The sequence below is a fragment of the Anolis sagrei genome, chromosome 2 (genome assembly GCF_037176765.1).
Source record: "Anolis sagrei isolate rAnoSag1 chromosome 2, rAnoSag1.mat, whole genome shotgun sequence".
NCBI lineage: Eukaryota > Metazoa > Chordata > Lepidosauria > Squamata > Dactyloidae > Anolis > Anolis sagrei.
This window is the reverse complement of record NC_090022.1, coordinates 160,117,594-160,141,961: the sequence shown is the minus strand read 5'-3', so window position 1 is coordinate 160,141,961 and position 24,368 is coordinate 160,117,594. Positions and strand designations below refer to the sequence as shown.

Genomic DNA, 24,368 nt, shown 5'->3' with positions numbered 1-24,368 from the left:
GATGTTTTAATTGGTTAAAGTGTTTTACATGTGTGTTTTAATTGTAAACTTGGGCGTGTCCCTTGTAAGCTGCCCTGAGTCCCCTAGCGGAGATGGTTGACAGAGTACAAAAATAAATTTATTATTATTATTATTATTATTATTATTATTATTATTATTATTATTACGGGAACAGTTTTTGTGAACTTTATGGTAGCCTTTGACACAGTGCAACATAGAAAAATGCTGCATAAAGTCTATCATATTACCTGGGACTATGATTTTACAAAAACTGTCGAGACTCTCCTAGAAAATTGCAGCTTCTATGTGGAGTTCTAGGGCAGGAAAAGTAAATGGAGGAGGCAAAAGAATGGTCTACCTCAAGGCAGCGTTCTTACACTGACATTGTTTAACATTATTACTAACAATCAGCCACAGCTACCACTCACAAAGAGCTTTATATATGCTGATGACCTTGGCCTAACAACACAAGCAAAAGACTTTGAAACAGTCGCAAACCAACTTACTAACACCCTGAAATATCTCTCCAGCCACAACAAAAATAACCACCTGAAGACTAACCCTGCCAAGACACAAGTGTGTACTTTCCACCTACATAATCATGAAGCCAAAAGGAAACTTAATGTTACCTGGAAAGGCCCAGAGCTTGAACACTGTTCCCACCCTGAATATCTCAGCATCACCTTAGATTGAACACTAACATTTAGGAAACACTTTATGATATTTATTTATTTATTTACAACATTTATATGCCACCCTTCTCACCTCGAAGGGGACTCAGAGCGGCTTACAAGGTATATATTACATACAATATATTATATTATTAGCATAGTACAATATCAGATTAAACATTGCTATATTGCACCATACCACTATATTGTAATATTATTAGTAATATTACATATAATATGAATATATAATTATAATATCATATTATTATTATTACTATATTGCATTGCATTATAATATTATACATATTATATGTATATACAATATATTATATTATTAGAATAGCACAGGAGACAAGGTGGAACTGTCCCCTGGCCCCCTCTCTCTTCACTCTAGCCCAGACCGACAGTTAGTGTGGGAGAGGGGTCTCCAGCAGATGGAATATCCAGGAGACAAGATGGAACTGTCCCTTGGCCTCCCCTCTTTGATGGAAGCTTCTGTCTGGTGGAGGCTCCTTCTTCAGAGATTTTTAAACAGAGGTGGGATGGCCCAAGGGGACAGCTTTGAATGTGATTTTCCTGCTTCTTGGCAGGGGGTTGGACTGGATGGCCCAAGAGGTTTCTTCCAACTCTATGATTCTAGGGGTAGTTGTATTAATATGTTGCAATAATACCTAAAGGCATTGATTGCATCCAGACTAAGAAATTTATAAATATAACCTAGGGCCTCTTTGTGATTCCCTTCCATGCATTACTGTCATTTAAAAAAAATGTATGAGTCATATTCATGTTGCTGGTGTGATCTGAGAGGACAGCAAAGTGGATGAGAAATGCAGCACCATGGACAGCGCCAAGTGCTGGAGCTCAATTGAGGCCTTGAAGCCTGTCTCCCCCATGTTCCACCACATCTGTCAAAGTAGGAAGCTTTAGAGCATATGTTTCCAAACAGTTAATGTTGATGGCACACCTTTTAGATGTGTGTCATTTCATGATACAGTAATTCAGTTCTGCCAGCGAACCAGAGGTTAAACCAACTCCTTATAAGACAGGCATCCTCTAACTGAGGCCCTCTAGCTGTTTGGGCCTCCAACTCCTAGAAGCCATGATAGGCTTGTTCAAGTGTCAGGAATTCTGGGAGTTGAAGGCCCAAACACCTGGAGGGCTGCAGTTTGAGGATGCCTATTATAAGAGATACAAACACAGACATAAATTGTTATATAGAAATGGAAGGGAACACAACATATCTCATGAAAACCTCTCATTGATATTTTTTGAAAATATATAATTTGTTGCTTATTTCACATAGACTCAGAGGTTTCACATTACGTTCGCACAATACACCTACACACTGCAGCCACCTACACACTTAATGCGTCACAGGACACAGTTTGAAAAGCTCTGCTTTAGTGGAGTAGGCACAAAATCCTTCATCTGCTTAGGGGCTCATACCAGCCGCATCTTTGATACTAGCAGGTTTGCTTCATGACGCTCTTTCAGTAGGGCATAACTCCCAGTACTGGAGTTAGGCTCAAGGGTTGGCATTGCTACTTGGGTTTTGGGCACAGAAGTCTTAGGCCAGTAATCCCCGCCATTGCCAGCCCTGCTTCCTCAGGCTCTACATCTGTGTGTTCAGGCCAGTGTAAGACTTTTGTAGTATTGACAGCAGGCCACATTGAGTAATTTATTGAGACAGCAAATGATGTACTTGGATTAGCAGCCTAAACCACCTCTGGACTCAGTTGGCTTGCCTAGGCACCGTGAGAGAGCGGTTTCTCCACGGTTTGGAGAACAATTTTATTGTTAATTTTTGTTACTTGATTGTGTTGTATTTTGTGTTATATATCTATTTGACATGTTATTAATTTGTTTATTCTATTTTATGTATTTTATTGTATTGCATTTATTGTATATTTATGTCATAAGCCACCCTGGCAGGATATAAACAAGCATTTAATAATAATAATAATAATAATAATAATAATAATAATAACTTTATTCATACCCCAGCACCATCTCCCCAAGGGGACTTGGGGCGGCGTACATGAGGCCAAGCCCAACAACACATCAGTAAAAACAAAACAGAAAGCAAATAAAACAGTACAATTAATATAACTTTCATATAAACAATAACACAGAGAATTTAAAACCTTATGGCCGGGCCAGATGTAATAAATTTAAAAAATTAAAATAAACACTGGGCGTGAACAGAAGTAGGATGTATCTAAGCAGGAGGGTTTTAAAAGATAATAATAATAATAATAATAATAATAATAATAATGTATTATTATTATTATTATTATTATGTCCCCGCATCAAACATCCAGGCATCACCTGGGCAACATTCTTGCAGATGGCCAATTCTCTCACACTAGAAGCAACTTGCAGTTTCTCAAGTCACTCCTGACATGAAAAAAATATTATTATTATCATCATCATCATCATCATCATCATCATCATCATCTCTAGGGCAGTGTTTCTCAACCTGGGGGTCGGGACCCCTGGGGACGTCACGATGGGGTATTGGAGGGGTCGCCAAAGACCATCAGGATACACAGTATTTTCTGCTGGTCATTGGAGTTCTGTGTGGGAAGTCTGGCCCAATTCTATCATTGGTGGGGTTCAGAATGCTCTCTGATTGTAGGTGAACTATAAATCCCAACAATTACAACTCCCAAATGTCAAGGTCTGTTTTCCTCAAACTCCCAACAGTGTTCACATTTGGGCAAATTGAGTATTCATGCCAAGTTTAGTCCACATTTATCATTGTTTGAGTCCACAGTGCCTTCTGGAGATAGGTGAACTACAACTCCCAAATTCAAGGCCAATTCTCACCTAACCCTTTCATTATTTTTTTGCTGGCGTTCTGTGCGGCAAGTTGGGGTCAATTCCATCTCTGGTGGAGTTCAGAATGTTCTTTGATTATAGGTGAACTATAAATCCCAGCAACTACAACTCCCAAGGTCCAGAGAATGAAAATACATCCTGCCTATCAGATATTTACATGACAATTCATAACAGTAGCAAAATGAAGTATGAAGTAGCAACGAAAATAATTTTAGGGTTGGGAGTCATCACAAAATGAGGAACTATATAAATAGAGGTCGCGGCGTTAGGAAGGTTGAGAACCACTGCTCTGGGGTAACAAGAAAGACAAGTTTGTCCTGCTTGCCTCTCATCTGCTGCTCTTCAGCTGGAAATATGGAATAAATCATTCCTTGCTGGACATTAAAAAGTACACTCCAAAGATTGGAGCAAATTCAATGTGTGGAGGATCTAGTCCAGCATATAGTGTTGTTCCTTCACCAGTATTGTGTTGCTTTGCCATATTTATAACTTCTTCCCTCTCTCTTGCCTAGCTTTTGGATGGTCGCCGGCCTACAGGAGGCAAGTTAGAAGTCATTGTCCGCCTTCGAGAGCCATTGACTTCCCAACAACTGGAGACAACAACAGAGAAGTGGCTGGTCATTGATCCCCTTACTATGCCTCCAGTAAGTTTTCTGTTTTACACAAGCTTTCTTCATTGAGAACAAATCTGATAGAATACCACACAAACGTTTCTGACTATGGCTTTATGTTGCTGGGGCTTTGGTGAGACCTGAGATTCCTAGGAAGCGAAATTGAGGAGTACTGCACATTTTTGTTCTAGACAAAATCATTTCATCTCTAGGCAAACCCTACATATATCCTTGGAAATACTATCAAGGCTGGTAGTCTTGGGTTGCCATACTTAATGAGATTTCTGAGTGCTCACCTCTACTCTAGACATGGAATATATCCAAACTACATAGTCTCAGCTCTATATACAGCACTGTATGTACAGATGCTACACTTTCTGCCATAGCTCCAGCCATGCACTTGCCAATGATGTTTCAGTAGAGCTCTTAAGCAGATAATTTTAAGTAGCTCACCAAACTACAGATCCCAGGATTCCATAGGATAGAAGCAAAGCGGTATCACAATGCTATTGTTGTGGAATGTGGCTAACACTGGTATAACAGTATAATAGCCTCTGCTGTCTCCTCACAGGTTGCACTTCCCAAAGCCAAGGCACCCCAACCACCTGGGAAGGACGTGAGCAGTAGGTATGTATAGTTTTTGTTGGAATTTTCTCAGTATTTGTTCTACACATAACATGCAGAGGCAAACAGAAATGTTCTTGCCACCCCAGTTTTCAAGGTGACGCCCCCGCCCCAACAATAGGTTAGAGAGGACCACCTTAGCAGGTGACTTTTGGGTGGCATACAAGGTAGGAGAGATCCAGGACAATTTGTCAAAGGTGACACAATGCAACAAGACATCCCATCCTGGTTTTTTTTATATGCCTGGGGTTTCTCTGGAGGAAAGGAGCCGCAAAAAATTCTCAGGTGGAAAGGGGTCATGAGTAGAAATCGTTTTAAAAGCCCTGAATATCTGGTGCAGGCAGAGGAAAATATCCAGTCCCAATCCCTTTTGCTCTGCAGGGGCTGTTGACACGGTCTCTTCTAATTTCCTTCCAGAACGGCCATCTGTGCCCTGCTATAGCCAAGCCAGCTCTGATTGGACTTCCTTCTCTCAGGCCCTGGACACGCTCCTTGCATGGACTGTTTTCCCCTGCCGGCTCTGGATGAGAGAAAACGTAGGACAAGCAGGGAGGGATGGGAGCTCTAGGCACCTGCGTGGGAGCCAAGGTTGAATGGGGAGCAGCCGAGAGGCAAAGTATTTGAGTACTCCCACCAAAAAGAAGTACACATTTGCACGCCACATCATTAATCGACACCCCACTGAGTCTTTTTTGCCTCTAAGTCAGAAAATCTAAAACGGTTCCCTTCCTACAGGACCTTTTCACATTAAACAGTCAAAGCACTATGGCTCCTCTTTCAATGTCATAGTTGCAACAGCTATGGCATTTCGGAGTTTGTAGTTTAGCCAGAGATACTAGAGGAAGTGTTTGGCTAACAGTTGTAAATACTCATTCTAAACTGCAAATCCAAGAAAATGTTGCCAGAGCAGTCACAGTGAAATCATAATGCTATACATGTGAAAGGGCCCAGAATGAATGGCTTTGCTGTTTCATACAATTCCCAGTTGTTGTGTTGTGTACCACAGAATATCTTCTCTTATGGCACAGATTCCCATTCTGTGCCACAGAATATCTTGTCTTGTAATACAGTTTCCCAATCTGCTATTCTTTAACAACACTCCAAGATTACTACCTCTGAGGATGCTTGCCCTACATGCAGGCGAAATGTCAGGAGAAAATTCACTACAACAACCCAGTGATTTCGGCCATGAAAGCCTTCGACAATACACTCCAAGATTTGCCTTATTTATTCCATGATGGGGTGTCTTCTCAATTAACCACAGGATGCTGCAGAGAGTACATTGCGACTATAAAGCTCTTGAGATCCTGAAGTGTGGCCTTTATACAACTGGGGACAGAGCCTTGGGCTTTCAGATGGTGGGGACTGCCTGCATCAGAATCAGTCACTCATAGGAGCCTTGTGCTGGCTGAAATACTGACCTTAAGGTCAGCAGTTCAAAACCATGAACTACTGACCTTAACATCAGCGGTTCAAATCGTTAGCCCAGCTTCCCATGGAGGAACATGAGTGAAGCCTCCCACAGGAGGGTAACACATCCGGGCATCCCCTGAGCAAAGTCCTTGCAGATGGCTAATTCTCTCACACCAGAAGCGACTTGCAGTTTCTCAAGTTGCGCCTGACACACAAACAAAAAAAATAGTCATGCCTCCCTTTTGAAATTTAAATAAAGCCTTGATGTCCCCATCCAAATAAAGAATTTTACTGGATAGAGGTTTGGTCTGATAAAATCTTGCTTTCTTTGTCGGACTCAGTGGTGAGAAAGCTGAAAGCAACATTGGAAGGCTTTTCAAAGGGACCATTTATTTTTATCTTGGGCTATGATCCAGAATGGGGCAGATTCAGATTGCCTAGTTGAAGAGATAAAAAACCAACATCATGTATAGAGTGAGCCAGCAAATGCTTGTGGTTTGAGTGTTGGATTATGATTCTGGAGACCAGGGCTCAAATTCCCACTTGGCCATAGAAGCTCATTCGGTTATTTATTTATTTTATATCAAAAGCATTGCATAAATTAGTATAAAACTGATAAAAATAGAAGGAGCGCAGGCAGCTAAATATCTTTTGACCAAAAACGGGCAACAGCATTGTCTGTAGCCTCCAACAATTCCTCCTCTGTACATGAGGCAGGGCATAGTGGACAAGCATACAGATGTGGAGCTGCCTGTTCTTCTCCAGTCACACAAAGTGTGGGATTCTTTTAGGTAGTGCCATTTTGCCAGGTTGTCTTTTGTTCTACCCACTCTGCTTCTGAGTCTGTTCAGGGACTTCCAAGTTGCCCATTCTTGGTTTGCCCTGGAGAAAGACCCTCGCGGGGGGGGGGGGGGGGATCCAGTTGGGATTTCCTGGTTTAGCTGTCCAGAGGGATACCCTTGCTGTTGCTGGAGGGACGCCAAGAGGAGTGGTAGTTCTCATAAAGCTTTTCCTTGATTTGAGTCTGTTGGGAGGAGGCTGATAGCCATGTAGTGGGTGGCTTTCATAGAGTTCAACCTTATTCCTCTCACATTTAGCAGCAACTTCCCGTTGCACATCTGCGGGGGCAATGCCAGCTAGCTTGTAGAGTTTATCAACAGGTGTAGGTTTAGAAATCCTGTTATTATTCTGCATGTTTCATTCAATGCTGTGTTCACCTGCTTTGCATGGGCAGACCTATGCCAAACAGGGCAGGCATACTCAGCAGTTGAGTAAGACAAGGCCAGGGCTGATGTTTTTACTAATTTTGGGTCTGCATCCCATTGCTGCCAGTAAGTTTCCGCAGGATGTTATTGCGTGCACTCATTGAGTTACTTTTCCCAGTCTCTCTCTCTCTCTGAGCCTTAGAGGAAGGCAAAGTCAAACTCTTTCTGAATCGATCTTGCCAAATAAACCTTCATAAAATGGATCATAAATCAGACACGAGTTGAAAGCATATAATGGGAACAAAAACTTCAGAAGAAAGGATTATCGTTGGATTCTTGACTGCTTGGTAAAAGGCCACAAGAAGTTACAGAGAACAGGATGAGAGACATTATGAAAAAAAAAATAGGGCGCTGAGCTGGAGGACCTGTGTCCTTCCAGATGTGGATGAACTGTTAGAAATCATCATCCATCACTCTTGTCTAGCTTGGCAGGGATATATGAGATCTGGAATCCAGCATTATTTGGACTGTGAGAGGTTCGTTCATTAGATCCAGAATAGGTCTCTACAGTCACATACGGACCCACCACCAAGACTCTTCTACATTTGGAAGGCAATCATACTCGGTTGCAAATGATAGCCTATGGTGAGGGTGCAAAATGGAAGGTGTGTGTCAGATGTTTGGTTCAAAGTGATGCTCTCCTCTAAATGGTTCTGTGATCCATAAGATCTGCTGTAAGGACCCTTTCCAGGCTGTGTTAAGGGACATACTTGAAACCTTGTCTGTCTGTATGTGTGTCAGGGAGCACATCTCATCATGAAATTCCAGAAGTTGTTCCTCTCACTTAACAGCCCACTGTTTCACTGCTCTCTTGGGGAAAGCTGTGGTATGTGATGAATTGAGAAGTGAACGTGTAATTCAAGATGGCAAACCACGTTTATATCATACTAGCCGTTCCCTGCCATTCGTTGCTGTGGCCCAGTCTGTGTATATGTGTTTTGTATGCATATATATTTGTGTATATCTGTGTTTGCGTGTGTATATACAGTATATTCTGGCGTATAAGACTACTTTTTAACCCAAGAAAATCTTCTCAAAAGTCAGGGGTCGTCTTATATGCAGGTGTAGTCTTATGCATGGGAGTAATCTTAACTCTATATTTTAACTGGAAAAGTTGGGGGTCGTCTTATACGCCCAGTCGTCTTATATGCGGGTATATGGTTTTGCACCTGCGTTATAATGTAAATTTTGGTTTTTGGCTTTTTAAGTCTCTTCTGCAGTGTTTTTCAGTTATGAGTGATGGTCACTCGTTGGCCTGATATGTGTATTGTGTCCAGATTTGGTGTCAATTCATCTAGTGGTTTTTGGGTTATATTAATTCCACAAATTAACATTATAGTAGTGCGCATTCTTTATTGTTATTTTTTTCATAATACTCTATTATGTTTACTATAGTTCTTACATTGTCTTTGATTTGGCATTGTGGGAGGAAGCCAGATTTTTCTTGTTTAATCCATGTTTGTAAAAATTGTTTCATTCTTTCTGCAAGTATATTTGCGTATATCTTAAAATCCACATTTAACAACGAAATTGGCCGATAGTTTTTTACATCTGATCTATCTGTATTTTCTTTGTGAATCATCGTAATTGTGGCTTGTTTTCAGGTTTTGGGTATTATTTGTGTTTCTCATGCTTGGTTCATCAGTATCTTAAGTTTGGGTGTAAGTTCCTTTTCAAAAACCTTGTAGTATGGCTGAAAATCCATCTGGTCCAGGTGTTTTGGCTGTATCTAATTTTTGAGATGGCACTTTTGATTTCCTGTTCAGTAACTTCTTTATTAAGACTTTCCCTTTCTTCTTCCAAAATTTTCTCCAATTTTTGTTGTCCAAGGAAGTGCATAATCTTGTCTGTTTGGATTTGTACGAGTTAAATTGGCTAATTATATCCTTATCTTTGGTGTAGTCTATGTTATTTGTCCTAATTTTTGTAATAAATTGTTTTTGTTTCATTTTTCCTATTCTTCTGGTGAGCCAGGGTCCCACCTTGTCAGCGTTGTAAAAGTGTGTTTGTTTTACATATTTTAACTTTTTGGCTAACTGATCTGTCTCTAATTCTATTCTTTATCGATGCAAAATTTCTAATTCTTTTCTTACTTTGTTATCCTTTGAATTTTGCTTTAATTTTTGATCTGCTTCCTTTAAATTTGAAGTTATGTTATGCATCAGTTCTCTTTTCTTCTTATTCTTTATTGCCTCTTGTTGGATACAAATCCTCGGATCACAGCTTTCCCAGAGTCCCAGACTGTTTGGATGTTAACATCTTCTGTTTTGCTGATTTTAAAGTAATTCAGCAAATGCATTCTAATTGTTTCTTGCGAGGTCTGGTCTTTTAGTAGGTTGTCCCCTAGGCACCAATTCCTCTGTCCTCTTTTCTGATTGTATATAATTTCGATGGGTCCATGGTCTGAGTCTTGTCTTGTAAGTATTTCAATTTTATCTATTTTGGAGGGTAAAGAATGAGTGGCCCAGACCATGTCTATTCTAGACCAACTACTGTGTTTAGCAGAAAAGAACGTGTAATCTCTTCTTGGTGATGTACTCTCCAGACATCTTGTAGACTAAGGTCTTCTAATAGATTAGTTAGTATTTTTGGTAGTAGATTTGCATTTTCTTTTTTTCTCCTTGATTCAGACTTCCTATCCCATTGGCTATTTATGATTCCATTGAAATCTCCCATTACAAGTAGGTGGTCATATTCTTCTTGCTGGGTCAGATTTTTGAGTTTTTGTGTGAATTTCTTTTTTGGTCCGTTTGGTGCGTAGATGTTGCATATTAACGTTTTCTGATTATCAATTGTCAGTGTAACTCCCACTATTCTTCCATCTTCGTCTCTAAATGCCAATTGCGGTTCTAAATTTAGGCTAACATATAGGACCACTCCTAGTTTCTTTTCGGATGCCAATGAATAGAATTTATTTCCTAGCTGTTTTTGTGTTAGGTGGGCTACGTGCTTTTGAGCAATGTGGGTCTCTTGTAGAGCTTTTAAATCGTAGTTGCTGTGTTTTCATCTGTTGAATAGTCTTCTTCGTTTATTTGGTGAATTCAGTCCATTTATGTTCTGAGAGTAGCATTTAATTGTTCGCTCCATGGGCTTCCTGTTGCTCTAAAATCTTATCAAGTGCCGCGGTGGTGGGTCTGTGATGGAATCTATTTTTTCAGGGGATTCTGTTATTGATCTTTTCACTTGCATTTTTAGACCTGGCACATAGTGAAAGTCTTGGTCTTTGTTGTCTTTTTTAATTGTTTTTAGGAACTCGTTGGCTTCTTCTTTCAGATGTTATCCATATTTTTTTGTTGTTGTATGTTGCCATCAGGCCTTCTTCTCTTTCCCAGTGGACTCTCATATGCCTTTTTTTAAGTTCCTCCGTCAGTGGCTGATATTTTCTCCTTCTTTGTACTGTTGACTGGGTGTGCTCTTTTAGAATAGTAACTCTTTTCCCCTTGTAGTGTGGTGGCTTTTTGTAGCTCTTTTTAAGATTTTGTCTCTAACATACTTTCTACTGAATTGTACGACCACATCTCTGTCAGTTTTATTTCTTTTGGCATAGTTTGTCGATACCCTATATGTCCGGTCAATATTTGTTTCCACATCTTCCTCTGGTATTTCCAATATTTCTGAGACTAGCATCGTAATTATCTGTCTTAGGTTCTCCTTTGTCTCTTCCTGGATGTTCCTAAATCTTAAATAGTATTCCATTTCTTTTTGTTCCATTTGCGCTTGTTTGGTTTCCAATTTAGTTTCTTTTAATTCTAGATTCTCTAATTTCTCATTGATTTATTCTTGCATTTTTTCAATTTTTGCTATGTCTATCTGGTTTTTCTTCATTTCTTGTCTCATCAGATCCATATCCTTTTTCATCTCTCCAAGATCTGTTGTTATCTCTCTCTTCATCTTGGTCATTTTTTCGGTTAAATCTTTCCTCAGCGCCATCCTTTGGTCTTCCGCTATTTCCTGATATGCATCTTGTTTCTCTTGCGATGTTTCTAATTTCTCTTGTATTTTAATTTTTTTTTCAGAATTTCTCTTGTTGTTGGGTTTGTTGTTGTTGCTGCTGCTGTTGGATTTTCTGACAGAGATCCCCTACTTTGTTCTAGTTTGTTTTTAGGGGTTGTCATTTTGATCCACCTGTTTAGTAGTTTCCTTATCTTGAGTCCTGCTGTGCTTATCAGCGTCTCTCTTGTTCTTTCGTTTCTTATATATTTTCTTCTAAATTAAGTCTTCTTAATGTTCTTATGTTTTTCAAGTCAGTCAAAATTTGTTTGTTTTATTTTTGTACATTTATTTTTATTTTATTTTTTCCTTTTTTGATTAATTTTTATTTTTATTTGTTTGTTTGGTTTTGATGCTACTCTTTTGCTATTTTATGTAGGGTCCTTGTTTAGGAGAGATATTGAGTGGTTACATTTATTTGATTAATTGATAAATTCTTATTTTATTTTCCTGGTTTTCTTGGTTCTGATATCCATATTTTCTCTTCCACTCTTGTGTATTCTTCCTATTTTCCCTAATAATTCTCAATTAACTGAATAATTTCTATACCTTCCTTCTCTTTTCCTATTCACACTTTCCTTTTCTTTCTTGTTTCTTGTTTCTATTCCTAATCCTATTCCTATCTCTCTGTTTCTACTTCTTTAATTCTCTTTTCTTTCTTAATATGTAATTTGCGGTCTTTCTCCAATCTTTACTGTTTTTCTAGAATTATTTCTTTGTATTTCTTGTCTGTTCCGTTTCTGTTGCAGCAATTTTCTTCTGCTCTAGGACTTTTTAGTGCCCTCTTGTCTGTCCACTTCTGCCTTCTCCCCTCTCCCAGAGAGCTTTGCTTGTTTCCTTCTCTTCCGGTTGTGCCTTTGGGATACTTCCGGGGCAGCGCGCCTCGTGGTTGTTTGTCAAGAAGGCTTGTCCTTCTTATCAGGGGAGAATTTGAACTAGAGCGTTCTCAAGGCCAACATGGAGGGGTAAGCTTATCTCTTATTTCAACCTTTCTCATATCGCTTTTTGCCCTCTCTTCTCTTTGCTTTCTTTCTTTCTTTCTTTCTTCTCCCTTTTATTAATTTGCCGCTTACACCGCTTTGTAGAATATGATAGTAGAGTAGTGGTTTATAATTTTATGTTTATATATTTGTTTCTTTCTTCCTTCAATACATTCAGTTCAAAGCATTCTCTGCCACTTTTTCTTCCAGACTGCCTTGCTGCCCTTATTTTCTCTGGCTTTCTTTCTTATGCTTGTGCTTGCTTTAGCTGCCTTAACTTTCTTCTTTGTTAAACTTTATTCTCTCTTAATTGCTGATTCTTTACTCAGCTCTTTGTTTCCCTCTCTTCCATCGAGGGGTATTTGGAGGGGGTGAGAAGATGTAGTTACTCACACTTTAAGGACGCTCTTCTCTCCCTCTCCGCTTTTCCTCCACTTTTAAAAGCAGGGCATTCGGTCGGCTGTTCGGCCTCCACCAGGTCCCTGGTGTGGCTATCCCGTCGCAAGCCGCAGCTCCTGAGCCACCTCTGATCCGGGTCTGCTGGTTGGTTCCCTTGAGGGGGCCCCCGCGCCTCGACCGTCGGATTGAGGGGCTGTGGGCTTTGTGTGCCTCAGGCTCTCGATCCGGCCCGGGGTTTAAGGCTTATTTTGCCTCCACTCGCATTCAGGGATTGACTCTCGGGAGGTACTCCCGAGTCCTGCCAGCCACCATCTATGCCTAACTGCTCCAACTTCTCATGTGGGACATGAGAGAAGACTCCCACAGGATGGTAAAACATCTAGACATCCCCTGTGCAACGTCCTTGCAGGCGGCCAATTCTCTCACATCAGAAGCGACTTGTGATTTCTGAAGTCGCTCCTGACACACATAAAAAAACCTTACCGGTCATTATGGTCTTTTCTACTGAGGTACATTTTCTCCAAAGTATTATATTATCAGTTTAGTCATTTTGGCTTGTAGGAACAGTTCGGGGTTGATTTGCTCTTAGATGCATTCATTTATTCTTTTGGCAGCTCAGAACTTAACTATGCTGTAATTCTCTTTTTTCCCCCTTGCAGCAAGACAGTCTGCACTCTCCACAGCTTCAATGTGTTAGCATTTGATAAGGAACGACTGGAGAAAAAGGTTGGTGAAACAAATCAGGAGCAGGGTGTGTTTAGTACTTCAGTTATCTCATTGGGGTGATGGTTTTTCACAGTGAAGCAAAAGCAAAGTTCAGTGGAAAGGGAGTCCTCCAGTTTCCAAAACACTCCAGCATGGCCACAGCTCCCTAGCTGGGGATTTCTTGAAGATATAGCCCCCTGATGGCACAGCGGGTTAAACTGCTGAGCTGCTGAACTTGCTGACTGAAAAGTCAGCAATTTGAATCTGGGGAGCAGGTGAGCTCCTGCTGTTAACCCCAGCTTCTGCCAACCTAGCAGTTCTAAAGCATGCAAATATGAGATCACTTCGACGGGAAGGTAATGGCACTCCATGCAGTCATGCTGGCCACATGACCTTGGAGGTGTCTACAGACAACCCTGGCTCTTCAGCTTACAAATGGAGATGAGCACCACCCCCCAGATTCGGACATGTCTAGACTTAATGTCAAGGGGAAACCTTTACCTTTACTATAGCCCAAAAGTCAAGTTACCGGCTCAAAGAATTTGCATAATAAAGTATCCAAAACTGTCTCCAGGGGAGTGTTTTGTAGATGCTGTTTTGAAATTACTGGCGCCCAAGCCATTTCCTACCATGTAATGATATTCTTGCTGCAGCTGGAGAGCAACAGAAAGCATGGCACCAAAACCTTCTATTTGTTATCTTTAAGCCAGGATTGAAGAGACATTAGTCTTGTATGATAGTGTCTCTGTATTTTCTTTCCCAATGCAAGTCCTTAGATACACCAGCTGAAGCCTGATGCTTGGACACAGGCTAGAATGTAAGACTTTGGAACCCAAAGAATTGATCTAAATACTAGTGTTGATTATTATCACTGAATAAAGTAATTACTCAGGAATATCGTTGTAGAAGCACTAATGTAATTCTTTGAGTGGTGGAGTAAGATTCAGGGAAATCAGTATTCAAATCCTTGCTCAGCAATGAAAATCCACTGGGTGACCTTTGGGCAAGTCACACCCTCTTAATCTTAAAAGAAAGCAATGCGCTCCTTCTGAACAAATCTTGCCAAGAAAATCCTATGATAGGTTTGACTTACAGTGGCAGTAACTCAGAAATGACTTGAAGACACAGAACAACACTGAAGGCAGAGCTCAGAGTTGTTTACGTGAATTGTTTAGAAAGACCAACCCACTGCACTGTGGGGTTGGTTAGCCAATACGTCAGAACTCATTTGGGGAGTTGTGTGTTTTGCCTTTCACGTGTGAAAAGAATTCAGTATGTAAATCTTCTCATTGTGGCAGATAATGGTTTACAAGCAAGCTGGCCAACGACCTCCAGGCGACCTGATAGAGCATCACCAGAATGTCATACAGATGATCCAGCGGCAAAAGTCTCAGCTTCAGCAGGGAGGCCCTACAGTCATGAAAGGTACTTGGATAGGAAAGCACAACCATAGAGTCCCTGTTTCAGGAGGACTCCATTCCCAAAAGCTGGGCAAAGGGATGATTTTCTGGGTTGCTGAGTTTTCTAGGTTGTATGGCCATATTCCAGAAGCATTCTCTCCTGACGTTTTGCCCATATCTAAGGCAGGACCGTAGCCAGAAAAAAATTCCGGGGCGGGGGGGGGGTGTTGAATTTTTTTTTAATGAATCATGACTAATAATAATAATAATAATAGTAATAATAATAATAACTTTCTTTATACCCCGCCACCATCTCCCCAATGGGGACTTGGAGCGGCTTACATGAGGCCAAGCCCAAACAACAAATCACAACAAAATAAAACCAAAAATGCAAACCCAAAACGTGAACAATAAACAACAACATCATAATTACATAAAATATGTGAATACATAACAATATAAAATTACGATAAGCACAACCACAAGTAGTTCCATAACACAAAATAATTGAAATAGTATGATTCATTCTATATTTTATATAGACTTAGTTAAATCAACTTTTTCATCTCCTTCATGGGGGGCTTCAAATCCCTCCCATGCCTTAGGCTTTGCCTACCAGTTGTGGGTGGGCCAGCTTGGTTGCTTCCACTATATCAGCTATTGCTGCAAGTAATGACTGTAAATAAATTGTCAAAATTTGCTTGAGATAGTGCTTGCCGTTCTGGAGGGACTTGTTTAATTTTTGCTTCACATAGACTTAGCAGGGGGGTTGGTTAATCAGTTAAAATTCATGAATAAACCAGTTTCTTAACCTGAAAAAAATCAGGGAGGGGGGGATTGAACCCCTAACCTCACCCCCCTCTGGCTACGGCCCCAATGGCAGGCATCTTCAGAGATTATGATGTCTGTTGGAAACTAGGCAAGAGGGGTTTATATATCTGTGGAATGTCCAGGGTGGGAGAAAGAACTCTTGTCTGCTTGAGGCAAGTGTGAATGTTGCAATTGGCCACCTTGATCAGCACTTAATGGCCTTGCAGCTTCAAAGCCAGGCTGCTTCCTGCCTGGGGAAATTCTTTGTTGGGAAGTGTTCGTTGGCCCTGATTGTTTTCTGTCTGGAATTCCCTTATTTCCTGAGTATTGTTATTTATTTACTGTCCTGATTTTAGCGTTTTTTTAAAATACCGGTAGCCAGATTTTGTTCATTTTCATGGTTTCCTCCTTTCTGTTAAAATTGTGCTCATGCTTGTGGATTGGCTTCTCTGTGTAGTCTGACATGGTCCAGCATTTCTGTGTTCTCAAATAATATGCTGTGCCCAGGTTGGTTCATCAGGTGCTCTGCTGTGGCTGACTTCTCTGGTTGAAGGAGTCTGCAGTACTTTTCATGTTCCTTGATTTCCTCTTGGCTAGATTGGTCCATTCACAAGCAGTAATGTAATGGAATGCCAGCTTCCTGAGGGATGATGATGATGATGATGATGATGATTATTATTATTATTATTATTATTGGAAGGGACAACCAAATGAAATCCTATTGCCAAACTGTCTTATTTTCTTTCTGGGGAGAATCTTCACTTAGTCGGCAGCATAGCCAAATTAATTATAAAAGCTGCCCATCTGATAGATCTCTTTATCTCACAAAATGGGGTCCCTTGTCATGGCTTTGAACTTACCTAAATTCCCCAGTTGAGTCTTCTACACTCGTTACTCTGCTTTCATCTTGTAATTTAATTCAATTTTACCAAATTTACTGTATTTTCTGGCATATAAGACTACTTTTTAACCCAGGAAAATCCTCTTAAAATCGGGGGTCATCTTATACGTTGGGTGTCATCTTATAGAGCGGGTGCTCAAATTTCTGAGCCAGACTAGAGAATCTGCAGTCGCTGCATATGATGGGGGAGCTCAAAAACGGCCGTGGCTGTATCCCTACTGTATGCAGCAACCGTATGAAAGCAGCAAGGACTATGCTGTACAAGTACGATAGAACAAAATCCACTCACCAGGATCGTGGAAAGAAGTGGCTTAATGAGGTCTTGATGACGGGGTGAGGGGGTGCCTCACTGGGAAGCTGTAAGTGAAGGGTAGAGCAAGCTGCAGGTATCCGGGACGTCCGGGTTAAGGAAAAAAGAGGTAGAGCGGCTCTGGGCACAGAAAAACATGCCTCATTCACCCATCTGACCCACCCTTGTATCCTATTACCGTACCTCCTTCTCTGCCTCTCACATCTCACTGCAGTGAAGCGGCGTAGGCACACATGTGCGAGATCTGAGAGGCAGAGAAGGAGGTACAGTAATAGGGAAATTACCATATTAAAATCAAATCTGATGTTGTTTACATTTTTATTTGGTGTGCGTTGGAAAAGGGGTAGTCTTATATGGCAAGTATATCCCAAACTATATTTTAACTGGAAAAGCTGGGGATCGTCTTATATGCCCAGTAGTCTTATATGCCTGAAAATACGATATTATTTAATCAAGTTTTATTCCATTTTAATTTATTTTGGTTAACTATTACAGGGGTTTTAGGATAGTGCTTAGTATTTATTTGTCTGTGTATTTTGGGGGTGGGATTGTTTTTTTATTGTTGATATGGTCAGTGGACTAATCAATAAACAGATCTATTTACCTACTGCCAACCCTGGGCTTTCCTAATCCTTTGATTTTAGCTATAGCCTTCACAGGAGCTTTAGAGAAGACAAAGATGGGCTTCCCTTTCACCTTTATTGTCAGAAATTATTCGAATGGTAATTCAAAATTATTTGCCGTGACTTGATTGAGAAAAAGGCAATTAAGAGCTGTCAAATTTATGCAAGACCTTATCCCAGTATAGATGCCAGCTGTTTGAACTGCTATGATACAATTAATCAGGATAGTTGTGTCCCTTTTTAGACTCTTCTTATTGACAATGCCACAGGGTTCAGTCCTGTGCCCGGTCCTGTTCAACATCTTTATTAATGACGTAGATGAAGGGTTAGAAGGCATAATCATGAAGTTTGCAGACGACACCAAATTGGGAGGGATAGCCAATACTCCAGAGGACAGGAGCAGGATTCAAAACGATCTTGACAGATTAGAGAAATGGGCCAAAACTAACAAAATGAAGTACAACAGGGACAAATGCAAGATACTCCACTTAGGCAGAAAAAAAGAAATGCAAAGATACAGAATGGGGGACAATGCCTGACTCGAGAGCAGTACATGTGGAATAGATCTTGGAGTCCTCGCGGACAACATGAGCCAACAATGTGATGCGACGACAAAAAAAAGCCAATGGGATTTTGGCCTGCATCAATAGGAGTCTAGTGTCTAGATCTAGGGAAGTCATGCTACCCTTCTATTCCACCTTGGTTAGACCACACCTGGAATATTGTGTCCAATTCTGGGCACCACAATTGTAGATAAATATTGACAAGCTGAAATGTATCCAGAGGAGGGCGACTAAAATGATCAAGGGTCTGGAGAACATGCCCCATGAGGAGCGGCTTAGGGAGCTGGGCATGTTTAGCCTGTAGAAGAGAAGGCTGAGAGGAGACATGATGGCCATGTATAAATATGTGAGAAGACATCATAGGAAGGAGGGAGCAAGCTTGTTTTCTGCTGCCCTGGAGACTAGGACGCGGAACAATGGCTTCAAACGACAGGAAAGGAGATTCCATCTGAACATGAGGAAGAACTTCCTGACTGTGAGAGCTGTTCAGCAGTGGAACTCTCTGCCCTGGAGTGTGGTGCAGGGTCCTTCTTTGGAAGCTTTTAAACAGAGGCTGGATGGCCATCTGTCAGGGGTGCTTTGAATGCAGTTTTCCTGCTTCTTGGCAGGGGATTGGACTGGATGGCCCATGAGGTCTCTTCCAACTCTAGGATTCTATGATTCTATGACAGAGGTGGCTATAAGGACTATTGTAGTGCAACCCTGTGCTTCAAAATTCCCTACCATGTCAGCATTCAGAAGCATACACCCTCCTTCTTATGGCATAGGGGACTGGGTGAGGGGAAGGACCAGTCCATGTATGGCTTTTCCCTGATTCTCTCTGACCGTTTGATCTGACTCCTCACTTCCCAGAATACCTGACTCAGCTGGAGCGGTACCAACAGTGGTACACAGAGGCAGCAAAGCGGCTGGGCAGCGAAGGCAAACGGGTATGTTCTATCCCCCTCCTTGGCTTGTCGGGCATGAAAAGCACCTTTTTCAAACTCTGCTTTAGCTTCTTGAATACACTTGTGCTTGCCTCCTTGAAAGAAGGAGGCATTTATTCCCTGCCTCCTGTTACTTGGACCCAGGCATCTGCTTTATTATCATTAGTATTTAACATGTTTGTATGTGTTTTGACAGGAGGCAGCTAAAGATGCCCTCTACAAGCGCAATCTGGTCGAATGCGAGGTGAGTGCATCATGTGGCTATTTCTCATGCTCTTCCTCTACCTGGAATGGTCAAAGCAGATTGATAGACTCATTCATTGCTGCCAAAGGCACTTTTCCTAGATACTTCCACATCTTTCCCTTTGGTCCATCTACCCTTTCCCAAATGGAGATTTGGATCTGTTATGAATATATAGCGTAAGGTTAAACATGCACAACTGTTACTTATTCATGATCTGTACATATTCCCTCATTTAGGAGCTACATAGAGACCATTAGAGCAGAGGTTCTCAACCTTTCTAATGTGATGACCCCCTTAATACAGTTCCTCATGTTGTGGTGACCCCCAACCATAAAATTATTTTCGTTGCTACTTCACAACTGTAATTTTGCTACTGTTACGAATTGTAATGTAAATATCTGATGTGCCGGATGTATTTTAATTCACTGGACCAAATTTGGCACAAATACCCGATATGCCCAAATTTGAATATTGGTGGGGTTGGGGGGGGGGTTAATTTTGTTATTTGGGAGTAGTCGTTGCTGGGATTTATAGTTTACCTACAATCAAAGAGCATTTTGAACTCCACCAATGATGGAATTGAACCAAACTTGGCACACAGAACGCCCACGACCAACAGAAAATTCTGGAAGGATTTAGTGGGCATGGACCTTGAGTTTTGGAGTTGTAGTTCTCCTACATAAAGAGAGCACTGTGGACTCACACAACGTATTTTCTGTTGGTCATGTGGGGGTCTGTGTGGGAAATTTGGCCCAATTCTATCAGTGGGATCCAGAATGCTCTTTGATTGTAGGTGAACTATAAATCCCAACAAATACAACTCCCAAATGTCAAGTGTCTTTTCCCCAAACTCCACCAGTGTTCACATTTGGGCATATTGAGTATTCTTGCCAAGTTGGTCTAAATCCATCATTGTTTTCTGATGGTCTTTGGCGACCCCTTTGACACCCCCTTGCGACTCCCCCAGGGGTCCCGACCCCCAGGTTGAGAAACACTGCATTAGTTTTTCCTCACAACCTCTGAGGATGCTTGCCATAGATGCAGGCAAAATGTCAGGATAGAATGCCTTTAGAACATGGCCATATAGCCCGAAAAAACCTACAACAACCCAGTGATTCCAGCCATGAAAGCCTTCAACAATACACTGCATTAGAGTCTCTGAACCCCACTTACCTTTGTTCAGGCACTGAGATGAACAAGGATCTGTTCCATGGTCAATTCAGAAGTGGTTCCCTCATGTTTTACATTCAGAGATCACTCAGAGGAGGAGACAGGAATGTCAGGCAGCCATGTCTTGATCAGCAGGGGAAAGACCCCAGGCAATCCCAGCAGCTGTTTACCGGCTGTTTATTTCTTTTTTTTAATATTTCAAAAATGTTAGTTTGAATTTGATTCATTTTTCTGTGCTGCTTTCAAGTCTGCTACCTTGTTAGATCCTTTTACTAAAATAATAATAATAATAATAATAATTCTGGGGTGTTTTGTAGTTTCCAAGCTGTATGGCTGTGTTCTGACAGCATTTTCTCCTGACATTTCCCTTGCATCTGTGGCTGGCATCTTCAGAGGATCCTCTGAAGATCCTCTGGAATTCTGCACCACAGATCCTTTGAAAATACCAGACACAGATGCAGGAGAAACGTTAGGAGAAATTGTCGAAGGCTCTCATGGCCGGAATCACTGGTTTGTTGTAGGTTTTTTTGGGCTATATGGCCATGTTATGGAGGCATTTTGTCCTGACGTTTCGCCTGCATCTATGGCAAGCATCCTCAGAGGTAGTGAGGTCTGTTGGAACAAGGAAAAAGGGTTTATATATCTGTGAGGCATCACTACCTCTGAGGACGTTTGCCATAGATGCAGGCGAAACGTCAGGAGAAAATGCCTCTATAACATGGCCATATAGCCCCAAAAAACCTACAACAACCCAGTTAGGAGAAATTGCCACTAGAACATGGCCATACAGCCCCTAAACCACACACCACCCCAATGGTTCTGGCAGTGAAAGCCTTTGACAATACAAAATGTCTTCACTTTATATAAACTGGATGACCAATTTGAGGGTGAGATATAAATGCCACTAATGAGTGTAGTAAAGACTTGGAGAAATTCATTTTTTGGACTATAACTTTCCAGATCCACTACCCAGCATGGACAGTGGGCCTTCTTGCTTATGGAAATTGAGGGGGGAAGGATAAGCAGGAATTCAACTCCAAATATTCACTTAGAATCACAGAGTTGGAAGAGACCTCATGGGCCATCCAGTCCAACCCCCTGCCAAGAAGCAGGAAAATTGCATTCAAAGCATCCCCAACATATGGCCATCCAGTCTCTGTTTAAAAGCTTCCAAAGAAGGAGCCTCCACCACACTCCGGGGCAGAGAGTTCCACTGCTGAACGGCTCTCACAGTCAAGAAGTTCTTCTTAATGTTCATCAAGCTCTTGAATGAATTGCTTATGCTTTCTCTTATTCCTGCTAGAAGCATTGAATTGCTTCCACATTTTGTCTTTCAGCTGCAGAAATTCCACAAGTGAAGAAAAAGAAGTGGACGCTCTCTCATCTCCCTGCCAAACAAGTGCACTCTTTTATGCACAGTCTTCTTCACATACAGTCGTATTGTGGGTGAAACCAGGGAGGGTGGGATGTGCACTGATGTCGTCGTCCCGCTGCAGGGAAACTCTGGCTCCCTGTGCTTTGGCAGAGGCTTCCTCTGAGAAACTCCTTTGGTCCCCAACCAGTATGGCAAATCCACAAGGCTGCCAGGTTAAATGAGACAATCTGCATTACAATAGCTGGGTCCAATTGGAGAAGGAAAAGAATTGCCTTCTCTCTTTTTCCAGCTGTAGTGACTGGGTGCATCCTCACCCTGAAGCTCTTTTGATCCTGTTTATAGATCCAGTGGCTTGTAAAGATACTTACGCCACAGTAGTTCACTGAACATTTTGATCCTGAGCTTTGATAATTCCACAAATTTGAATTTCTTTTAACCAGAGAGCATAGCATGCCTCGCATCTTGCCTCTTAATCCAATAGGAAGGAAGGATCCGATAGCACCTGATGGAGACTGGGTTTGCTTGTCTTTTGGAATTCTGCACCTTTAAAAAACACTATAGAGGTTATGCTAACATGTTCCCCTCACTCATAAGGTTTACATTCGGGTCACACGTCCCTTTATAGCTACACTCCTTTATGTCCTCATCCTCTTCCTTTGCACTGGGCACTTTGCACACATCTCCTCCAAACTCTGCTTGTTTTTCCTCCTTCCCTTCAAGTGCTCACTGCTTAAAACTGCCCTGATCCCTCTTGTATGGTCAAGGAGACCATTTGGGTTTGATGTCTGAAGTTTTGCTTCTCAGTCACGCCAGCTTATGATCTGGCATCAGATGTGTCTTGGTGGAAGGTCTGAATAGGTGCCACCTTCTTGTGGCATCTGACCCTTCTGCCATTTTAGCGATAGGTTCTGAGCTGTCAGAGACTCAGACTTTTTCTAGGGTTTTGTGTACTGAAGTGCTGCTTCCCTCATCCCTTTGTTATTTATTTCTCCCCTTCCTTCCTGCCTTTGGAACAGCCAACAGAAGATATATAGGACAGATACTTTTTCCTATATTGGAGAAGAGCCTAGAAGTCTGCTGAGAGTTATTTTCCTTCCCTGTGAATGATGCTGAAATTAATCTGAACACGAGTTCAATTGGAGGGGGTGTCCACAAAAGACTTGTGGGATGCAGTCACACCATTGTAACTTAATGCAATTTAAATGGGTACTTCTCTTCCATGTGGGAAGTTGGCCGAGAATCACCAGTCTCTTGAACACATCCCATCTCGTCCATACAAAGTTGGAAGATGGTAAAGACATGCTGCTGTAGGCCAGGGTTGAGTTTAGGGGTAAATTCCCATTATCCTTAAGAATCCAGTAAGAAATGCTCCAGCACTCCTTCCACAAAACTTGATACTGTGCAAGAAACCACCACCGCGCTTTGGTTTTGAAGCGAGGTTGGCAGAGCGGACCTTGTTCTAAAGTGACCATATCCCCCTTGGCACTGAATGCATCAGCATGTAGCACATGTATTGTCCCTGGTGCTGTGGCCCGCGGGCATGTATTCGTGTGGCATTATGGGAGCTAATTTGGCAGCTGGAAATGTAACCTTTTGGTGGAAGTTTTCTGCTTTGTGTACAGTCAAAAGGTGTTTTTAGTGTAAGAAGTTAACTCAGGGTTGCTGCTGCTCAGGGTGTGTTAGGTGATGAATTGTGGGCTAGATCCTGGGCTGTCTTCCCTTTCCCCCACTTCTGTTCCTTTTAAAACCAAAATTTAACTACTCCTCCTTTCAAGATAGCAAGATAATATAAGGGAAACAAGTGTCCTAAACAGTCTTTCTTTCCTGACTCCATTTTCACACTCCTCTCTCGGGTAGTAGGGAAATCGCATTTTTTATGCAAGTGCCTGCCTCTTGAGGTTGTTGTTCAGCCAGAGGCCTTGAAAACCAATGTTAGAAGCAGAGGCCGTGAATCTGGTGTGTTGCGGCTTTATTTTATGCTTAAAATGACATAAATATATATATATATAAAAATTAAAGGTGGACATTTAAAAAGAAATCTCTGTAAGACTCATACTGGAATCTTGCACTAATAATAAAAACATTGTTAAAATCTCCATTCCTTCTGTGTTCTTTGTTGATGGGTCAGGTCATCATCAGCAAGACATGATTTCTGAAGAAGTTTCTTGTGTTCTTTTAAAAAGATGCTCTCTTACCAGCATCTCTAACTAATGTAAACTCTCAAAGGTGACTGGCTTGATTATGTTAAGTATGGCTGAGGGATTCTAGGAGCAAGTAATCAAAAACATGTATTGTCAAAGGCTTTCATGGCCGGAATCACTGGGTTGTTGTAGGTTTTTCCGGGCTATATGGCCATGTTCTGGAGGCAATTTTTCTCCTGACCAGGCAATCAAATGCTAATCAAGGTGGTCAGTTGAAACATTCACACCTAGCTCCAGTAGACAAGAGTCCTTTGTCCCACCTTGGTCATTCCATAGATATATAAACCCTTTTTTCTAGTTCCAACAGACCTCACTACTTCTGAGGATGCTTGCCATAGATGCAGGC

General features: G+C 41.5%; 1 protein-coding gene across 2 annotated transcripts in view; it reads left to right on the top strand.

The window, feature by feature from the left end:
- The window catches only part of CC2D1A (coiled-coil and C2 domain containing 1A), a 79,075-nt gene extending 55,158 nt beyond the window's left edge, over positions 1-23,917 (top strand). Inside the window, exons 24-30 of one of the 2 annotated variants that reach the window (XM_067464004.1) lie at positions 4,025-4,156; positions 4,695-4,750; positions 13,454-13,520; positions 14,798-14,924; positions 18,959-19,035; positions 19,229-19,276; positions 21,784-23,917. In XM_067464004.1, the coding sequence (XP_067320105.1) occupies positions 4,025-4,156; positions 4,695-4,750; positions 13,454-13,520; positions 14,798-14,924; positions 18,959-19,035; positions 19,229-19,276; positions 21,784-21,804 (528 nt within the window). In that variant the 3' untranslated portion in view covers positions 21,805-23,917. Of the gene's footprint in view, positions 1-4,024; positions 4,157-4,694; positions 4,751-5,164; positions 5,303-13,453; positions 13,521-14,797; positions 14,925-18,958; positions 19,036-19,228; positions 19,277-21,783 lie in introns of those variants that run through there. The other variant, XM_067464005.1, reaches the window with a different exon arrangement.
- Positions 23,918-24,368: the final 451 nt, after the last annotated feature.